The 22270-nt window shown below is 35.9% G+C and overlaps 1 protein-coding gene across 1 annotated transcript in view; it reads right to left on the reverse strand.

The window, feature by feature from the left end:
* Window positions 1–676: 676 nt before the first annotated feature.
* Window positions 677–22270, reverse strand: part of ASIC5 (acid sensing (proton gated) ion channel family member 5) — a 36329-nt gene continuing 14735 nt past the window's right edge. The window contains exons 5-10 of the mRNA XM_011970492.1: window positions 14497–14646; window positions 13017–13164; window positions 9725–9781; window positions 7645–7813; window positions 2791–2882; window positions 677–999 (exon numbers count right to left, since the gene is read on the reverse strand). Of these exons, the coding sequence (XP_011825882.1) occupies window positions 809–999; window positions 2791–2882; window positions 7645–7813; window positions 9725–9781; window positions 13017–13164; window positions 14497–14646 (807 nt within the window). The 3' untranslated portion in view covers window positions 677–808. The remainder of the gene's footprint in view (window positions 1000–2790; window positions 2883–7644; window positions 7814–9724; window positions 9782–13016; window positions 13165–14496; window positions 14647–22270) is intronic.

Raw genomic sequence — 22270 nt, forward strand, 5'->3', positions numbered from 1 at the left:
AATAAATTAGGGGATAGATTCTTTGACTTATTATTATTTCTTAAATATGTTTGAGAATTCATCTAAAAGTCACCTTTAATTGAATATTCTGAGAGACCGAAAGTAGATCTATTACCCGAAGGGGAGAGAGAACACCGAAACTCCTGAATTTCCCTCTGGACTAAATATGTAAATAGAAGTACTTGGGAAAAAAATGAGAAAATGCCATGTATTTTCAAGATAGCATACACATAACTTTATTTTCAATTAGATAGATGTTAAGTACCACCGGTATGGGAAACACAGATTTCTGTCCCTCCAAAAGTCACTTACAATAGAACACTCCACATAAAATAGAAAAAAAAAAAGTATGTTGAATCTTAATGAAAATAAAAATTCTTTAAAACTTTATAAAGCATAAATTATACATACCATTTCTTGAATAAAGAAATATTTTGTTTCCTCATGTATAGTTTATTGGGTCTAGTTTGCATATTTAGTCATAAATAATGTCTTTTTTTCACTATACCAATATTCTTTCATTGAAAAACATTTATGAGATGTCTTTTATATAATTTTTACTGTTCTAGGTGCAGGGAACACAAAGGTGAAAAACATAGTTCCTATTTCTTTATTTCATATATATATACACACGCACACACATATATGCAGATAAAGACAAATAGAAATATTTATGAAGAGATATATATCTTTAATGGCTTTTATTGAACTCTCGAAACTATGGCAAAGTGATATAACAATGAATTAGTCATGATAAATCTGAAGGTATCATGAAGAGAAAAACAAATTATTTTATTCTAAATGACCATTAACACTCCTCTATCCTATTTTTATTTCCCAGATGATTCTGAGGTGGAGGAGTCCACTGGGTCATTTCAGGTATCTTCAGCAAAAAGAAAATGCATATCCAGTAGAAATTGGTGAATAGATACTCAATAATCTCTATGATCGTGATCAGACTGGCCCCACAAAATAGACCCAACTGACCACCAAGATCTGCTGTAATAAAACCAGTAAAGATTCAATGTCATTATTTTTCATAAAAAACAAATATTATCAGAAGTTAAATTAGTTGAAGCAAAATATCATCATAACTGAGATGAAGATTGGTTAATTGTATTTTAGCATTTGATATGAATAAGTTAATAGCAATTGGTAATATCAAAGCAATATTCCTACAAATCACCATAAAAAGCAGAGAAGAAAAGCAAACATAAAATCTGATTCCAAACATATAACTCTAAGACTTTGGAGGATATAAAATCTAGGTAAATTCATTAGAGATTCTAGATAATTACAAACTCACTTCTAGGTGTGAAATGAAGAGCAGAAAAGTGTCATCCAGATGGCACTACTGGATGATGATGTTTTCCAGAAAATTAATTTCCAAGCAAGTTTTGACATCAAGTGTCAAAACTGTATTTCTTTTTATGCATTCATAATATTGGTTTTAACCAAAATATATTAACACAACATTGCCTTTTTTGATATTTTAAAATTGATACTTATATTTACTGTTTGTGCTTTTTTATTGTGATAAAATATATAAAATATAAAAACTACCATACTAACCACAGTATACAGTACTGTGGCATTAAGTACGTTCACATTGTTATGCAGCCATTCCATCATCTTTATCTATTTCCAGGATGTTTTCATCTTCCCTAACTGAAACTGTATGCATTAAACTTTAACTCCTCATTCTTCCTCTTCTCGGCCCATGGCAACAACTCTTTTACTTTTCTGTCTCTGAATCTGACTACTCCAGCACCACTTTCATAAATAGATTACATTATTAGCCATTATCTCATTGCCCTAGGCCATTCTTAGGACCATTCTGTTTTTGTAAAGTGCAATAATGAAATATAGGCTTCTCCAAGAGCTTTGGCGAATTGACATATTTCCTCCATATTCAGGGTCTCAGCTGCAATGTCTGACTGCTGTCACTTTTGCCTGAGTCTAAGCCCTTCTTCTGTCTCCCACACGGCTTCCTCTAAGATGCGGTGAGATCTAGAAAATCAGCCACTATGTTTATTAGGGACTGTGTGGAGAAGGCAAGCGAGCAGACAGTGGTTGTAAACGAAACGCCTAATTTTGCTTTCTCAGGTTCTTCTTTTTAAGCCACTGTGGGATAGAGCCCTGTGTGGAGGTATACGGTGGCTGACATTTACCCAGGTGTAGGATAGATGAAACATTCTACAAGAGTCACTTGATGAGGGATCTAATGGTAAAGTTTGATGTGAGTGGAGATGAAACACCACCAGCCTTTTCTTTATAAAAGTCCATGTGAGGTTGTACAGTGTTTTCTAGGGAGTGGAAATATGACAGATTTAAATAGCAGCTGAATGACAAGTTTAATTGAATTCTTGTCCTCCATTGATAAGCTAAATCTTAAATATGAAAGAAAAAAACTGATAAAAATTTTAAAAAATAAGGAGCAATTAGGCCAGGCGCAATGGCTCACGCCTGTAATCCCAGCACTTTGGGAAGCTGAGGCAGGTGGATCACGAGGTGGGCAGATCATGAGGTCAGGAGATCGAGACCACCCTGGCTAACATGGTGACATCCCGTCTCCACTAAAAATACAAAAAATTAGCTGGTCTTGGTGGCGGGCGCCTGTAGCCCCAGCTACTCTGGAGTCTGAGGCAGGAGAATGGCGTGAACCCAGGAGGCAGAGCTTGCAGTGAGCCGAGATCGCGCCACTGCACTCCAGCCTGGGCGACAGAGCGAGACTCTGTATCAATAAATAATAATAATAATAATGATAAGGAGCAATTAAATAACACTTACCAAGTAACTCAGGCACACTCACTGCCTTTTGCTGCTGGGTTATCTTATAGTTTAGGTCACTATAGTTAATTTCAATTTTTACAAGATTCTCTCTAGGGATAAAAAATAGAGTTAATATAGCTTAAGATTGTCAGCATTACGTTTAATTCCCATCTAATAAAAGTAATATTCATTTTTGTTTTATACGCTATTTCATGTTAAACTGGACACAGGATTGTTTTTAATAGTAAGCACCATTAGCAGGATGTAGAAGGCATTTTGTCATGTTGGTTTTTAAGAAAAAATAATTTTCCCCAATAATTTTTCTGTACCTCATTCCTGAGAAACTAGAAAAAGGCATTAAATGTAAATATCTACTGAATAAAGTATTTACAAACATTTAAATGTGTGTTTGATTTTCATTCAAATCTTGGTTCTGTCTTTTGTTACTTACATGACCTTCAAGAAATCACATTGTATTTTCTGAATCATGGTTTCCTCATGAGTAGTCAGGATTTTAGAGTTGCGCTCACAGAGTGGTAGTGAGGTGAAATTAAATTATGTATATGCAAAATTGACACAGAGCCTGAAGTATATTGGGTGTTCAATGAATACTAATTATTAACTATATGTCATTAGTATACTTAGGCAAAGACTCTGTTTTCTTAATGTCTGTTTGAAATCTTTATACGTGACCAGAGTGGCTAAACATCTTTTAAAATGATATTAATAGCTCGTTACATGCTCTTGGAAGCCCTCACTTTCTCTCTCTCTAGCCCAGACCCCTACCTTGAACTTCAATAATATATTCAGTTCATTCTTATATTTCTACTTGGATGTCCAATAGATGTTCCAACTTTAGCATGTTCCAAGTCAAATCCTTCACATTTCCCTTATTTATAGCGTAAATTTTCACACTCCATAGCCAGTCCATCAGGAAATCCCATTTTTTGTGTTACCTTCAAAATATATCTGGACTCCTACGACCTCTCACCCCATTCAAAGCTACCACCTTTGCCCAAGCTTTCATGACCTCTCACCTGGATTTTTGCAATAGCTTGCTAACTGGTCTTTCTGTTTCCAACTTTAATGCACCCCCACTTCAACAAGTATTGTCAGGAAGGACTTTCATGACAATAATCCACAGACCTGAGAACAACCCTCCCTGACCCTGGCTTCCCCAGACTGCTTTTCTGCTGCCACTGCCTCACAGTGCTTTATACCATCCGACAAGACTACATACAGTGATCACCCATTTCCATCCCAGTGGACAGAAGCGCAGCAAGGCAGGATTTTTGTCTGTTGTACACTGAGGTATCCCTAATGCTTAGACTACTCCTGAATCTTAACAAATAATAGGTTGTTCCTTAGGTATATGTAAAATGGACAAATAAGGGAGCAAATTAAAGATGAAAACCAATAAATGAATGGATCAATATTACCCTCTCAGTGTTATAAGCTGAATCTGAAACCAAGCACCTTCTGATTTTAAAATGTCAATAATAATAATAGTATCCATTAAGAATGGATACTATCAGCAGGGTTTCCTAAATTATGTGGTGATCTTTAACACACCTAAAGAACATGGCTGTAAATCACTCTCCTTCATGTTTACAATTTTTGAAATCAATAATTACAAATATACTTAATTCAAAATATATCATTAATATGTTTACTTAATTTTCACTGGTTTAACCCTGAGTAACAGGAGAATGTACTATGTTTAAGTAGATAATCAGGGACTGAAGTAATATTTACAAATGATAAACCAGTTCCCAAAGTAATGGAAATAATAAAGTTGTCTAGGAGGTCCAGAAATTTTAGTAATATTCCAATCTCTTTGACCTCCACTGTGCTCCTAATTTGCATGTGCACTGATAATATTGTTTAATTTCCCAAGCACAACATTCATAATCATTTCCAAGCATTATCCACCTGCAATTTTGAGAGAAGATAAATTATTCCCCTGCAAAAATATTGTGATATTTGTTCAACTTCTCTCAGGCAGTTGTTTTGTCCAATCGTTTGTGTCTCACTGAATCTGTGCCTCATGGCAATAGTGAAGTTGTTCAAGATTTAACAGGATTTAACTCCAAAAATATTTGTTTGTGTCAGGAGAGGCACAATTATAAAATAAAAACTAAATTTTTTATTCTATCACAAGATAGTTTTTAAAGAGCTTCCAGATGCTTGAACGGGAGTGCTACATTAGAGGAATTAATTAATTTGGCATAAAGGAAATAATTTTATACAATTTTATTTCAAACTTTGTTAAGTTCAAACAGAACAATTTTAAAAATTCACTTGTTTTACTGATGAGGTTGGCCTAACTTCAGACACAATTTACCCTTATCTTCAACGGTAAACTCCACACTGCCTGCTAGGGTGAAGCTAAGCCTCTCAACATTTTGAGGTCCAGCAGCAGCCTCGTGAGGCCCTGGATTGACCATGAAGTAGCATTTATTTCTGTCCCAGGAAGACACACATGCAGCTTCATGATTAAGTTAGGGGTTGCTTCTTTTAAAATGACTGCTGCTAATATTTCACATTTGCCGTCCTGACAAACTGCATTTCTGTTTTCTGATTTGCCAGTCTCTGATTTCCAGTACCTTTGCACAAACCAGTTATTTAATTATATGTGTGACTTCTAACTGTCTCTATGTAGGAGCTGAACAATCCCTGAATCCAGCCACCTTTGTTCAGCTGCTCACCTTAGTCTTCCTGGTAATGGCCTCCACTATTTAAAACCATGTAAGGTCCCTACATGTACATTATGTGATAAGATTAATTGGAGAACTATTCATAATTATATGGACAGGAAACAGAAAAATACTGGGTAGAAGAGGGCAGTTCCCTAGCAAAGGCCCACCCTCAGGCCTGGATAAGGTGGCTCTAAATGAGAACAGGCATTTCTGGTTTTGCACCCAAAAAGTTGCCTTTTGGCCTACTACACCCCTTGTCTTGCCTCCATATGAAACCCAAATCCCAAGCTCCAGAAGATACCAGCAGACCAGCAGATCAACAAACCAGTGATGGCAAAATGATGCAGCAGAGAAAGAGAGAAGAGGAGGCACATCTGAACACCAAGGGGAATTCAGCCGGGGGTGTAGAGAGAAGAGTCTAGCCATAGGCTGCCTGCTTCCACGCAAAGATCGCAATCCCACTCCATCCCTCCTTCTGGCTCCTGATCCATCTCAATGAGAGCCACCTCCACTACACAATAAAATCTTGCCCTCATCCTTCGAGCCCGTGTGTAATCCGATTCTTCTGGGACACTGGGCAAGAACTTGGGATACAGAAGGCTGTCCCACTGGCCCTTGCCTTTACGATAAGGCAGAGGGTCCATTGAGTTGATTAAACCTCCAGCCATCTGTAGACAGCAAAGCTGAAAGAGATTTGCAACCCTAGGGTTGCAGGCACCCACCCCTAGACACTGTCATGGGGCAGGAGCCCAAAGCGCTCCCCCGGCCTCTGCACCTGCCCCTCTGCATGCTCTCCATAGGAGTTTGAGCTGAGAGGACACCGAACAGGCAAGCCACACCCCTTCTGCACATTCTGCAAGGGGAAATCAGAGAACTCTCCTGTTTCAAGAATAATTTGAGTTTTTGGGGGGGAAAAAAGAAAAAAACAGCATTCCCTAAGATCCTCTTGTTTCATACATGGCTTTCTTTTCTGATTCACCAGTATGTCTCCAAAATCGTGCCTACTTTCTCTGCATATTAAATAATTATGAAACTCAGGAGATTTCCATCAACCAAAAGACACAGGAAATGTTCTTCTAAGTCATATTTAAATATATCAGGAGCAATATTAAAAGCAAATCAGTTTCCCACATTAAAACAAAATATATAAATAGATGTCTGTGCTGGAGTTGGAAGTGTAAACAAACATAATTGTACATTTTACAGCTGTTTATCATTTTATCTGCTGTTTGGAATCACTCCATTAGCCCTGTTTTGATGAAAATCCTTTTTCTTTCTGATCTGTAAAGACCACTTTATTATCTTGGTGTTTACATGGGAATTTTTTTTTTATTTTATTAAAGTAAGTACAAGGCTAACATTGGAATCAAAGCATGCTTTCCAAATTATGTACACATCTATGAAAAGGTACATCAACCTTAGTTAACATATTTTTATTTTAATAGATATAACTACAAACACCAGTATACTATATATATTGCTGCTTCATGTCCTAGTCCTAAAACTACAAAGAAGAAACACAGAGAAATGCTAAAGTTGCTTCCCTGTTAAAAAACAAAGAGTTATTTATGAAGTTTGATTTGTAATTTTTAAGACGCAGTATGGTATAGCAGAAAGAGGACTAATTTAATTCTCAGTTAATCAGGGAACATGGAATCATGTATCTGGGTTGCAAAGACATGGGGACCAGCATCAAAGTTCTCGGGCATAACTTGTTTCTGGGCCCCTGACTACCTTCACAGAACCATTTAAAATACGATGTCCTTCAGTTATCTCTTCTGTAAAAATAGAATATTAATTTCTGTTTCATCTACCTTGTACAGTTATTAGAAGACTCAAAGTGTATAACGTACAGGTAGGAAATTTTCACATTTTAAGGCATCCGTTGTTATCAGTCAACATTATTATTTTCCCCAGTTTGGACAATAAAGGTTTGATCATGAGCAAATTACTCACACAAGCATCATTTTCCTCTTCACACAATTAAAGTAAGGAGTTGAACGATATGATCTTATCTACTTTTAAAATTCTATGGTTTCATTGTTAGTTCAGTGAAAAAAGCTATTGCCTCCCTTGATTGATCAGAATTTCATTTCCTAAGTCTTTGAGGGTTTTCAATAAAGAAAAAAAAACTATGTTAATTATCAGTAGTTTAAAAAGCTAGTAAGATTACCTGATGCATTTCCAGCTTTGATTCAACTTCTTGGAAAGATATTTCAAAGCTTTTTGACTTGGAAAAGAGGAATAAGAAATAGTGGCAGGGTATTCTGTTTCTTCACAAGAAACAGGGCAGCTAGAGTTATGTGTTCCCACTGTACATAACTCCTTAAGTTCAATGTGGTCTGAAATGAAAATCAGGACAGGGAATTCAGAGAAGAGAAATATTTCATCATGGGTAGGATAGTTTTATAAAGTTTATCATTTCACTTTCAATGGTAAAAAAAAGTGGTTACCAACAACAAATGGTGTTTATATGTTACTCTGAATGTAGCAGAGGAGACACAATATAAGGCCTGGAAGTTTTTATCTTTGAATTCATTGAGTCACTGGATTGGGATCTTTACTGGATTTAAGAAATTATTTTCAGGAAGTATCTGGGTCTATTTCTGTAAAATATCAGATATTTGGACAGAAGAAAGATGGAAAGTGTGTGACACCATGTCACTTTGAGAGGGACAGTCAAACAACCCTGCAAACCAAAGTCTCAGGTTTACACTAAACATCTTCAGATTTCTCTCAACACACAGTGGTATGAAATGTGCTCCTGGGTATTTGCAGTCTCTTATTTCTGTTGGCCCGGTCACTTCCAAATCAACCCCCGAGGTTCTCCATTCAGTGTTCTCTCTTGGCTCCTTCAGAGCAACCAGGCTATCCATGCAAACGCATACTGGAAAAAAGTCCCTGCAGCAGGTAGTGTTTGTCTCCAGCTTCCCTTTGGACCACCTCCCAGTGCCCATTCTCACTGCTCCTCATCCAAGCTAGATACTCAGGTTCTTGTTTTTCCTTTGGTTTTGATACTAAAACCCTTTGTTCTCATGAACCAGTTGTTTACCAAGACCTCCCGGTAACTGACAAACTTTGGGTTTGTTTTTCAGACTCTAACTTTGACTTCTCTGGGAGATAACTTTTGCATGCATCTGCTAGTTCTTTAGCACTGCTGGTAAAGACCACCACTCTTCCCCTACACTCACATGCACTCACACAATCCCATACACACATAAGCTCACACACACATACACACACACACACTTACATACATATACTCTCATGTACATAATACTCTCTCACACACACAAACACACACACTCTTCTGACCCCCTTATCCCACAACAGTCCCTGCTGAACTGCATGCATGTTTTTTTCTCCAAGCTCTCCCTCCAGCCTCCAACAGGGATAAGGAATCAGAAGAAATCTGGCAACATCATTTCAAGTCTATTGGTTAGTAATATGGCTTTTGCATGTTCAGTCTGTGGTCTACATAAAAAAAGATTCCTTCTACCTATAGCCATACCTTGAAATATTTTACAACCATTGAAAAGAACCTTTTCAATCTATTCCTGCTATCCTGGAGATATTTCCACAATGGGTTAGAAAAGCACGTTGTGTAGAAGGGTATATACTGGGATTCTGTTTTAATAAAACAACCCATGACTTCAAGTGATATGGAGATGTGTATGTGGAGAAAGTGATGGTAGGATATACTAAAGTGCTAGCAATTGCTCCAGGTTAAGGTAAAAACAAAAAAAAAAAAAGAGTCGGCTCTTTAATAACAACTTGCCCCCAATAAATATGGCATGCACAGTTATAATTACATTTATGAAAAAATTTTATATGTCATGTACATACAATGAAATGAATGAATAAAAGATTACTCCCAAACAGTGAGAGGAATTCTCAGTAATAAAATTTCTACTTATTTTTACGTGATTTCCTTTCTATTCTGTAGTATTTTAACTATTCACAATAAACATGTTTTATTTGTGGAACAATAAAAAAACAACTAGGATATTTTGATTATAAAAAAGAACAAAATTTGAAAATTCAGATGTGTCTTAGTATCAGAGGGTTTTTGTTTGTTTGTGTGTACTGCCTGTGTTTGTTAGCTACTATTTAAGAACATTTACAAAAAGATCTTCTCGTATTTACTATATTCTGTTTAATTTCTGGGCTATCCATAGTTTGACTTAATGTCTTGTATTACTTTGAGCAACTTTAATATAAATCCTGAAAACAAAAGTAAATTAAGCACTTACCAAGTACAGGAGAAACACAGTTGAAGTACTTTTGTAGGTCGCATTCTATCCCATTTCCTTAAAAATAATAAGTGTAACATATAGAGACTTTACATTTTGTAAAATAAGTGATCTAATGACAAAAATACCTTTCTTACCTACATCTGTCCATCCATTCATCCACCCACCCATTCATCTATATGAGCATTTATTCTTTCATAAACAAAACTATGGAATCAAGTTAGTATTCAGTGAAAATATGTGTTGGGAGGAAGAATAATGCTTTCGTTTCTTTCCATACCTCTTTCCGTCTGTCTACATTATTCTAAAATCTTCAAGTGGGAATAATAATTTTAAAATGTGAGTAGTTTCCAAATTTAAAATTATGTTCACAGTTGTCATCTCATTTGACGCTGTTCACAATCCTGCGATATGAGAATCTTCATTTTACAGATAAAGAAACTAAGCCTCAGAAAGTGGCTTGCTCAAGACCACACAGTTAGGGGAACCTTGGCACATTCTGTATATCTTCCATCCTGCTCCCTCTATCCATTTACACACACACACACGCACACACACACACACACACACATTCCTGATAGACTGCCATTCCAGAGGTAGGATGCGAGGGGGGCAGGTAAGTACCAATATTTGTTAAGCACCTATTATAGATTGTCAGATTGTCAGATACGTAGTAAAATCACTATGTATCAGAGCTGGGTTTACTCCTAGGGCTGATTCTAAAGCCTTAGTCGCTTAGCCTTAACACAATATTTGTCTATTGCTATAGTCCATGTGGCTCAGCAGTTAGCCACAATGTTTAGTCAGTAATCTTAAAAATAACCAAACGAGATTGTCCACTTACAGTGTGTGGACAATTTGTGGAATGTTTAACTAACAATAAGGAAGTGCTCTTTATGAATAAAATAAAATAAGTTTAAAAAATCTACCTCCAACACTGAGTTAGGAAAAAGCCTCATTTTTCTGAATTATTTCTTGCTCTGGCAATAATATTTCTTCCATTATAAAGAACAATTCAGAAAAAAAAAAAAAAACAAAGATGGCAGATGGAACACAAAAAAGAAAACAAAAAGAACAAACAAAAAGAGCAATGAAATTTTGGAAATAACCAATATCTGAAAAGCTATTTTGGAGATTGCGTCCTCAAATTGTTAGTGGAATTACCTCAGTGAATTCATTTAACGTTTAGAATCTTCCATTTATTCATATATCAGTAGACTTAAAGGTATGTGTGAGAATCTAACCAAATAAGATCATATTCCTGAATGCATTTGATATATATCTTAAAGATCATACAGATATCATTCTTTGTGTTTTATGTAGCACCTTGCCTAGTTTCTGGTCCACATTAGCCAGTAGGCTTTTGTTTAATAATAATAAATTTTAAAATTGTAAACCTTATTCTGCGTGAAACAATTCAGACTTCTTTCCAGTAACTTTGCCAGTAAATTAGGAAGGAGAAATCAAAGCCAGAGCCAGCAGTTTTACATAGAACAGCAGTTTTTGGAGGGGCCAGAGATCAATAATCTGGATACTAGAAAGAAGGATGTGATGATTCTGGAAACCTCTGAAAAATAATGAAACCACGTTTGCAAAATTTATATCTCAAACAATGATTACAGTGAAAGAGATTTGACGTAACTGACTCCATCTTGTTTCTAACCTCCAACCTGTCCTTGTTCATTCTTGGGCGTTAGCTGAACTTTGGGAGGAACTTAGTTTTTTATGGTTTAGCTCTGAAACAGACAATAACAGCCCTTTCCCAAAACAAACCCTCTTCCTGCCTGGGGACTAGACTGCCTTTGTAGGGCTAACAAATTAGTCACAAGATTAGAAATTATGTTTAGGAGTCATGCAGCTGGAGGGTGAAAGATTCTAAACCTCCCCAAATGCTTCTAGTGGTAACATTACTATTATAAAAGCTAAGATCAGTGCTTGACATATGTTGCAGACCCTGCCTCCAATGATCAGCTGGAACCACTCAGATAAAAAATCCGGCCCATCTGGTTTTGTGACCCCTACCCAGGAATTGACTCAGTGCAAAAAGACAGCTTCAACTCCATGTTATTTCACCTCTGATCTGACCAATCAGAATCCCTGATTCACTGGTTCACTGGTCCCCTTCCCACCAAATTATCCTTAAAACTCTGATCTCAGAATACTCAGGGAGACTGATTTGAGTCATAATAAAACTCCAGCCTCCCGCACGCAGCTCTGCATGAATTAGTTTTTCTCTATTGCAATTCCTTTGTCTTGATAAATCAGTTCTGTCTAGGCAGCAGGCAAAGTGAGCCCGTTGGGCAGTTACAATATTTTGGCAGGTAGATTGTGTTACAATATATCTTTCTAGATGTGCTGTGGGAGGGGGATGTAAGAGACCTGAATAAAAATATCTGACATTTATATAGACTGTATTCTGTGCCAGGCACTATTTGAACCACTTACATACCCCTTTCATTCTTACAGCAACCCTATAAGATGGAATTATTATCCTCTCCTCCATTTGACAGCAGAGTAGAGAGGTTAGGTCACTTGTTCAAGATCACCTAGGGGAGAAATTGTGGAGCTGGCATGAGCGGCCTAGTTGAGATCTGGCTCTTATTCACCCTGCTCGATTGCTTCCTTGAATGCTTGCCTCTCACCCATGGTTCTGGAAAAGCTGCAAATTGTATGAAAAGGAGGCCCCGGAAGGTAAGTTTACAGTCACAAAGGAAACAACATTGCAACAGTGAAATCTTCAGGCTTGGTAAGACATATCCATGATCTAATTTTTCTTTCAAAATTAAGAAAAACTTGGTGTGCTGTTTTAGATATTTGAGACCATCAAATTTTAGCCTTTGGGAGTAAGTATTGGGGCCCCACCCTGATAAAACAATTTTCTTTTCCAGAAATCTCTGCTATGATTTTATAATGTAAAACTTGTCAGTCGAAGTTGTACTTGGCAAGTGGATAATTTTCCAGTGTAGAATTTCATAAGAGTGGAAAACAATTTAGTGACATGTTGATTTGCTATGTTTCAAATTAAGTAAATATAAACATAAAATTCAAAGAAATTTAGGACTGAACTTCTGATGACTTTGTCACTAGTTGTCATTTTAGGCTGCAAAGAGAAGGAACAGGCTTAAGAATATAATAATTTTCTGTGAATGGGTTAGCAGCATCTGTAATTACATTTAATAATACTTAATATTCCATTTGTATTTCAATACTCTATTCCTCCCAGACCCTTTGTAACCCTGTAAGAAACACTTAACTGTCTAGTTAAGTAAGGGGGCAGTTAGTCTTTATTTACCAGGAAGAAGAAAAGGCACACATCCACATTGCTTTTTTATGTGCTGAGCTTTGCATTCCTTCAAGCAACCGGAAGTGCTGTAGTTGCTAAAATTCTGCAGCTTGATGTTAGGATTGCATTCTCCCCAAGGGTATTCTTGATGAACTGTCTTAAGATAAGATAAATACTTGGTTCAGGAGATTTATTTACATCCATTTTCCATCAAGAAGCTGATACACATTTTTATTTTACTCTCAGAGCTCTTGGATTTCCAAAACCAAAACTGGTTACATTTGTCTATTTTGCCTACTCTATTGACCTGAAATTCCCTGAAGCTAAGTATAATAGTGATCCTTAAACATATATCCCAAATGTGAATTAATAAAGTCAGACACATTGAGTATTCTAAAAATCAACTCATATAAGGAAAAAAAGATCACTTACGTAAATGTTATATTAGTGTAGTTATCAGCTCACCTACAAAACAGCAACCAAAATCACATTTTAAAAAGATCCTTTAACAAGCAACTATTATGTGCCAGGCAACATGGTGTTGCAGAACTTTCTCCTTAGTTCAGCTAAAACTGAGCTCTTGTCACATGACCAGGAAACATGAGGCTCGCAGACACATAGAAGGGTAAGGAAATGGAATTTATTGGTTAAAAAGGAAAAAAAAAAATGACTCTCAGCTAAGTGAGAGAGAGTCTTGCTGGTAGGTTTCCCACCTCACAGATTGAATCTCAGGTCACCACACAGATACAGGAGAGGCCAGGCTCCTCCCCACTGCAAACAATGTAAACTTCCCAAGGCTCCACCCCTTCCTCCCAATGTGCAGATGGGCATTTTTCAGAAAGAATCAGGTGGGAAAGGGCAGACTTCATCTGAGACAAGCAGTCTAGTTTTTCAGCCTTCAGACTGTTTTAGACTTGAAGGTGGAGTTTCACCAGGGGCCGTTGGCTGTCTCTTGTGTCTATCAATGATAAGTGCTTTCTTTGCAGTACTTCACTTAAACTTCCTTACTATGAAAGGAAAATATTACCCCTGTCCCATTTGTGCAGAAAGGAGATGCAAATTCAGGAAGAAAGTTAAAGAAAGTTACTGAGCAAGTAAGTGGTTGGCAAACAGAAACCTACCAGACCAGCCTGACTCCAAGATTCCTGCTTTTCCCACTAGTTTTCTTCTTCCCAGATAGTCTCATTGAAGAATCATGGCTCAGCAACTTAGGTACCTTTTTATACTTAATGACCCTTTCCATTTCTAATGAAATGTAAAGTTACTTTGGATTTGATAGGCTTCCCAGCTTTCACTTATATAGTTTCTGTTTCCACTAATCATGTACCTTCAGATAAAGGAAAAGGATCTGAAATGAAATTTTGGAATTTCTAATGGTGTTTTACAGGTATGGGAGAAAGGAATTTCTAGTGAAAAGCATTACTTATGTGTTTGATGCATTCACTACCCCACCTAATTTCCTCAGACTCAACTTCTCTGCAGTATTTACCTTCACTTGGCGGATGGTTACCCTTGTGTGCATTCCCACAGGTGACAACAAGCCTAACCCATCAAACTGTGGCACCGTCTTTGGTGAATGGATAGCAAAGATGATCCCAGCATCAACGAAACCAAGGGCTGGGTTATCAGTGAATGTCTCCTGAAACAAAAATAAGTTTTTGCCCAAATTGCAAATTGACTATATCAGTTCTATACAAGTTTAGGATTTCGTTTTATCATCTCATGATAGCATTTGACTAATCCTAAATATTTTATGTTATATTTCAACCTCTTTTTGTCTAAAGTGTGTGAAAATTAAACATCTAAGACATATTTTAGTGGTTGAATCTGTGAAAGGAAAATATCTTGGGTACCTTCAAGCTGGGGTCTACTCAGGGCAGTCCTGAAATAATTGAGGCTTGTCTCATTATTTTTCTTGATTGACATCTGGTAACCACAAAGGGATCCTGAGTGAAGGCAACCTAGCCCGCAGCAGCTAGCCTATCGGTGCTTGGTACCAGCTTGGGTACCTTATAGCCCAAACCAATAGGATGATTGCTGAAGTCCAGGAATTCTTTCCTCCAGGGATCCCTGATCATCCATTGTTTTTCATTTGGGGGTCTGAGGTTCACTCGCTGTTCAAAAAAAAAAAAAAATCCTTTTGTTGTGGGAGTTTCCACTCGCTTCCATCAAGGAAAGTGAACCTGTTGGCTTCTGCATCGGCAGAGAGCAGTTTTCAGCTTGGTCCCCATCACTAGGTGAGAAAACTGGTTTGGGATTCTTTCTTGCAAATTCTTTTTAAAGAACTAAAGTTAGCATTAACAACCAGCTGGTATTAATTTCTGCTTAAACTTAGAGCGCTCAGAAATCATACAATTTGTGTTATCATTGTTAGTTTTGCTTAACTGTTTTGTTGTTTGTTTCTGTCTTGTTGGGTTCGTGTATGTGTTTTAGTTCTTCCTCTCATTGGATTTGACCAACTCAGAATCCTCTAACTCATGAGTATGGAATTTTCCACTCCAAAGAAATAGAGCACCTTGCTCCCCTAAGCCTTTTGGGGCATTCTCAGGTGACTGAGAATCACATGGGGGTGTCTGGGAGGAATGCTCCCTAAAATGTGTAGTGGCTCTAAATAAGTATCCCCCTTAGAAGAATATACTTAGGGTCTAATCTCAGCTGGCAGGTGCATAGTAGGAGCCGACCCCTCCTACATCTTGAGCCCCTGACACACTGTGCCAGGGAGCTGCAACACAAGAGGACCAATCTGGTTCAGGGGGTAACAGCCCTGAAAAGCTAGGTCTGTTAGCAGCACATTTTGGGTCCAACGCACGTCTCAACTTGGTTAAATCCAAAGGGGAACTCTAAATTATGGGGAACAAGACCTCTGAAGTGGAAAGAAAATAGCAATCAAAAGGGAAAAAAAAAAGGAAAGATTTTTGATTTTGACTACTAAAGGGGCTTTATTTAAATAACAAAGTCACCTTTTTATCAGCCAGACCAAACTGAAAGAGCAATGGCTGTACTTCTGAAATAGCAGCATTTTGTCCTAGCTGAAATATGGTAATGAGATCTAAAAAGAATTTTTTAAAGGAGGTCAATGGTTCAAAGTCAACTAAATTAAAGGTTAACATCCAAGATGTGTGTGTGTATGTGTGCATGGGTGCATGTTTGTATTTAAAAGACCTTCAGGTTTTTGGGTTTTTTTGTTTTTCTCTCCTAAGACTTTGTCTATTTTTTTGAGCAAAAGTTTTTTTTTTTGTTTTTGTTTTTTTTTCCTTCAGTTGACTGAATTCTGTTTTCATCTGACCTTTTGACTAAAATAGTTATTGCAACAGAGGCTTCTCTTGGGTTTTTAAGGAAGAATGTAATTAGACACTCAGAAATGTCTTTGTTAAAAAAAAATAAGCACACTGTAAAAGCATCACATGGTCTAACCTCAAAATAATTCTACCTTTTTTTGGAGACCCAGGATTCAATGTGAGCTCTGCTCAGAGCTTAGAGAGCCAGTTAAAATATAGGTAGTCCTTATCTAAATAAAACTGGTCTCGTTATACAATACTATGGTAGAGTTCTATAAGTTTAGGTTAGATTTGGCTCAAAGAAAATTAAAAGCATCTCCCTCTAGCACCAACAGACTTTTTCTCTCTGTACCTTATGATACAAAGTTTGCTATTTTATTTTCAACTGAGTTGTTTCATTTAATAAGCAAATTTAAGGCTATTTAGCTAAAAACTGCCTAGGGTTGCAAAACAGGTTATCAAGAATCTGAAAGTCTAAGATAGGAAAAAAATAATAAAAGGATCTTTATGTATCTATAAAATGTACCTTTATTGGCATACCTAACATGTCTATGTATTTATATGTCATGTACACAGTGTTTCACTACAGAAAATATATAAAAGGGCTCTAATTAACTGGCTTAAAGAAAAATAAAAGTGTTTAAATCAAATATTTTATCAGGAAAAAAGAAAAGAATAGTCGAATTATTTTTCAAGTTTATGTAACTTAAGTAAAATCTTTAATAAAAAAAAAACTAGCTTTAAAATTACTGGTAAAGTAATATCAGAAATGTCTTAAGAATTGCCAGCATACTTTTTTTGTTTATATTTATTAATCAGGCAATTTCAACTTATCCCTGCCAAACACTATAAAATGTCAAAATTTGGCAGAGAGTTTACAAAACTATAAACCTAGCCCCAAACAGAATGATTGCTGCTTATGCAGTTTTTAATAAATAAGATACTGATATTGGTTTAATGAAAATAGCTGCAGCTTAAATTTTCTAAGATTACCATAACTTCCAATCTTGTAACTTTAGGCAGCCTATTCCACAGGCAGTAAGGAGGTTTGTTGTGGAAAGGACTGCTATTGTCTTTGTTTCAAAGCTAAACAATAAACTAAGTTCCTCCCAAAGTCCAGGAATGAACAAGGACAGCTTGGAGGTTAGAAGCAAGATGCAGTCAGTTAGGTCCTATCTTTTTTACTGCCTCAGTTATATTTTTGCAATGGCAGTTTCATAACTTTAAATCATGACTGTTGCAGTTTTCATAAATAATCTAGGTGAACAATTAAAATAAAATAGGTAAGGGATAAATACTTGTAGAAAAGTTATCATAATTTAGAATATAAAGTTATGTTAATTTAATAATAGATATGTCATTATGTGGGTATTTTCCAATAAATATATATTATAGAAAAACAGTCTTGTTAAAAAAAAAGGGTGTCCTTTTTAAATAAAGATAAACAAATCTTGTCTAATTTAAAGCTTATCTAAAGGTTATGTATAACACAATTTAAAAAGAACAAGGAAACAAAAAGGGATGTAAAGAAAATTATAAAAATAAAGAGGTTTTTTTGTGGTAAGACAGCTTAAAGAGAAATAATATGGTAAATTTAGTCCTAAAATAAAATGACTGGTTGTTTAAGAAAGGAGAGGTGTTCAGGACAAGCCAGAAAGTCCAAGCATGTCATTAATAGTCAGTGGAAGTCACAATAAAGATTTAATTTTTTAAAAAACCAAAAACTTTAATATGTTCAGTTGTCACATTATTATTAAGTTTTGGTTTGCTTAAGAAAAACACTGAGATAATTTTTTTTTAAATTAAGGTTATTACATCCATGTATCTTCCTGTATGTGCTTTTATAATCCTTGTGACATTAAGTTACAGGGCTTTGACTCCAGGGTCTAAAACGGACACCAAGTCCTACTAAATCTTAAACACTAACAGCAATTAAAGCCTCAACTTCAGGCCCCATAGCAGACTCCAATCAAAATAAAATGCATTCCTGGCCAGCACAGGAACTCACATCTGTAATCCCAGCACCTTGGGAGGCTGAGCAGGTGGTTCACCTGAGGTCAGGAGTTCCAGACCAGCCTGGCCAACATGGTGAAGCCTCATCTCTACTAAAAACACAAAAAATTAGCTGAGCATGGTGGTGCATGCCTGTAGTCCCAGCTACTTGGGAAGCTGAGGCATGAGAATCACTTGAACCCATTCAGCAGAAGCTGCAGTGAGCCAAGATCATGCCACTGCACTCCAGCACTCCAGTTGGGGTGATAGAGTGAAACTCTGTCTCAATAAAAAATAAATAAATAAATAAATAAAATGCATTTTTGAGACACAGGGCCAGAAATTAAAGTCATTCAACTCCTCAAGGCCATGTGCCTATTGAGGAAGAAGTGGGCATGTGAGATTGCAATGGATGACATTAAGAGACAAAATAAGTTCCGTTTCTCTATAAATTAATCATGAACATCAAAGGCACAATGATTCAAGACCAGCATATTGACTCCTGTGTCAGATTAACAAGGTTTTCTTGAAGCATTAACTAACTACTTAATAAAGGTCATAAAGGTTACAAAAGGCTTATGGAAGTTATATTTTATGGTCAAGATTAAATTTTATAGATTGTTTACAAAATTTTGAAAAACAAATTTAATGGCTTCATGCTGTTTTTATTAAGGCTTCTTATTTGGAAAATTAAGTCTCCTCTCTCAAAGAATGAAGCTTTTTTCTTTTTTAAAAAAAAATTCTTGAGTTATCACTTTGGTTAAATGAATGACTTTACAATGACCTGTAATCCTATTTCATAATATCAAGTGTTTTAAACTTTTGATATTTGATGATCTTTCTAAAATCAAATAATAAATGTCTTTTTCTGACCTAATTAATCCTTTAAGATATTAGTTTCCCTAAAGTCCAAAAATGACATAATTTGGCTTACTTGGTATAAAAATTACACAGGAAGCATTATCAAATATGAAATTGTGTTTAGTTTTCATTGGGCTGTATATAAATGTTATTGGTATGTGTTCCAGAATTAATGGAAAGGCCTGTAATTCTGATATGACTTCGTGTACATTATCAATAATAATCATAATCGTTATGCTAAAATTATTGTTTACCACCAAGGTAACAAATTTCCTTGTCAATTGTGTCTTTGACTATGTCTGCTCTAGAAACTTTTTTCATCCAAGGACAATTGTTCTCATGTTTTGGTCCTTGTTAGAAGGTGTTTTTATAATCAGCTATAAAACTCTAACAGGTGCCCTTAAATGCAGGTTTCTTTGGAGGTTGTAACATCAGAGAAGAGGAAAAACTTTCAGTACTCATGGAGAGCTAAAATGTTCACGAGTATTAAGCAGAACAGGAATGAACTGCATGGACTCAAATAATCTTTTTGACTTTTTACTTAAAATGTTTGCTGATCCTTTGTTTTGTTTTTCAGAGTCTTAAAACTTTTATTTTGAGCTACTGACAGCTTTTAACAATTTAGTATACTCCTATGAACAAAATGTGGAGCATAGTTAATTCTCTCGGCCTGATTTCTCTAGAATTTGGAAACTATTTGTGAGTATTCTTAACTTGTGCTGATACAGTTATTTGCATAAGTGCAATTTGAATCTGTTTTCATTTGTAACAGGACACAGTTGGGGAAATTGGTTATTTTACCAAGGCTTTTACTGGAATGGTGTGCTTTCCTTTAAGGACTCAAACTTGGCTTATGAAACCAATAATGTCCTTGGAAAAACTGACCTCATATTTTGTGTACAGAGTCTCTGTACAGGGTTTCTGACCTGTGGTAAGTAAAGAATGTCACTTTCTGACAGGCCCAGAAGCTCCAAGTTTATCTTGGAACCTCAAGTGGAGAGGAAATTCACCCAACTCATAGATACTTGATGGCAAAAATCCATGGCTGGACTCGGCTTTTAAAAAGTCTTATCTGAGATTCCTTCTATGGAACAAATTTCCACCAAAGGCAATTTAAAAGCCTATGTAAAAAATAACTATTCTTGCTGAACTGTATACAAATAATTTGGCAAAATAAAATAAAGTAAACTAGTCTTAACATGATTTGTCTTTAGCAAAAATGTGAAACTTTATGTCCTAATTAATCCTTTAATTAGGATTAGAGAAGACAGAAAAATTATGTTTCCAAAACTGTAGTACACCTGTTGTTAGATTCTAGTCTTGCCCAGTGTTTTTCAGTTTTTATTGTTTTCTACAGTATGGACCAAATAATTTTTCTTGGCTACAAGCCTTCAAAATAGTGTTTTCAATTTTTTTCTTTCTTCCCCCCATTTTTCCTAATTTGGAGTCCCTGAAAACTAAACTGTACTTTCTTAACGTCCTGCAAACTGAAGCCTGTCAACTTAAACTTTAGAAGAAAGTAACAGCAATCTATTTACATACATAGCCACTTTTCATACCTAGCTACTGATGTACAGACTTCAAAGTAATGTGGACTATATTAATTTTTCCAGGATTGTTCTTTTGTTTGTTGTTGTTTTTCTCCCTTCCTCCCCCTATTTTCTCTTCATAGAACATGAGACTTTGTAATCTTCTAAAAATAAACTTTTGGGACCTACCCATCTAGTAATAAACCATCCTAACCATGAGAAAATCAGATGAAAACTGAGACCAGAGACTCATGTTCTCCTAAAATGCTTTCTCCTGAAGATTTTTTTTAAAGGGAGTGGTTTAATGGGAAAGGAGATTATCTTGGGCCCTTTGAAACTGGGAGCTGCCTCCCATTCTATTCAAAGTTATTCCTTTGCTCACTGAGACAGATGCTTAGTCTGATTGCCTCCTTTGGAAAAGCCAATCAGAAACTCAAAAAAAAAAAAAAATGCAACCATTTGTCTCTCACCTACCTATGATCTTGAAGCCTCTTCCCTGCTTCGAGTTGTCCCCACCTTTCTGGATGGAACCAATGTACATCTTAGATATAATTGATGTCTCATGTCTTCCTAAAATGTATAAAATCAAGCTGTGCCCTGACTACCTTGGACTACCTCAGGACTTCCTGAGGCTATGTCACTGGTGCCTGTTCTTAGCTTTGGCAAATAAACCTCCTAAAATGATTGAGACTTGTCTCATCGTTTTTCTCGATTGACAATCATTGCTCAAGACCTCTATAGGTTTCCATGGATCACATTTCATCTTAGATAGGTGCAGGTAAGTATTTACAATTACTGTTAATGATCTTGTTTCCTCTGGCCTTATCTTCACCTAGTTGCCTTTTGGTTGCTTCCTTCTTGGCTGCTTTCTTTGACTCATTTGCATAGAAAATCGTTTGGCCCTCTTCATTTTGCAATCAAAATCCCTGCCTTTATGTAAAATTCAAATCGAAAGTGAAGATTTACACTATTTCTTTAACACTAATGTTCTTTTTAATAAATCTTAGGTCAGATGAAGAAATTTAAGACTAAACTTCTGGTGACTTTGTCATTAGTTGTAATTTTAGGCTATAAGGAGAAGGAACAGGCTTAAGAGTATAAAGAATATAGTCTATGAATGAGTCAACTGCATATGTAGTTACATATAATAAACATACTATTCTATTTGTAATTCAAAAGTCTATTTCTCCTGGCCCTTTTGTAACCCTCTAAGAAACACTTAAATATCTAGTCTGGAGAAATATCTCAATGTTATTTACTTATGGAACATTGCATTGAATTTATAGATTTTCATTGAATTCTAAAAATATTTGGAAAATTCTAGTTTGTAAAAATTGATAATATAATGTTCGAACTGACCTTATGGCTAATATTTGAATGACTCGAAAGTATTAATCAAATACATTACAACTATAGGTAGGTACATGCATTAAAGTTTTCAATGTTATGTTTGGATATAAAGAAAAATATCTTGAATGGGATACAAAAGGAAGCTATGAAGAGTACATTACTGGAAATTCTTTAAAAGTAGCCAATGGCATGATTCACTTGGATTGGGAGGTGAATGCAGGAACACCAAGTTTGTTTTTCATCTTTGTCATTA

Source organism: Mandrillus leucophaeus, unplaced genomic scaffold (genome assembly GCF_000951045.1).
Source record: "Mandrillus leucophaeus isolate KB7577 unplaced genomic scaffold, Mleu.le_1.0 Scaffold95, whole genome shotgun sequence".
NCBI classification, from domain to species: Eukaryota; Metazoa; Chordata; class Mammalia; order Primates; family Cercopithecidae; genus Mandrillus; species Mandrillus leucophaeus.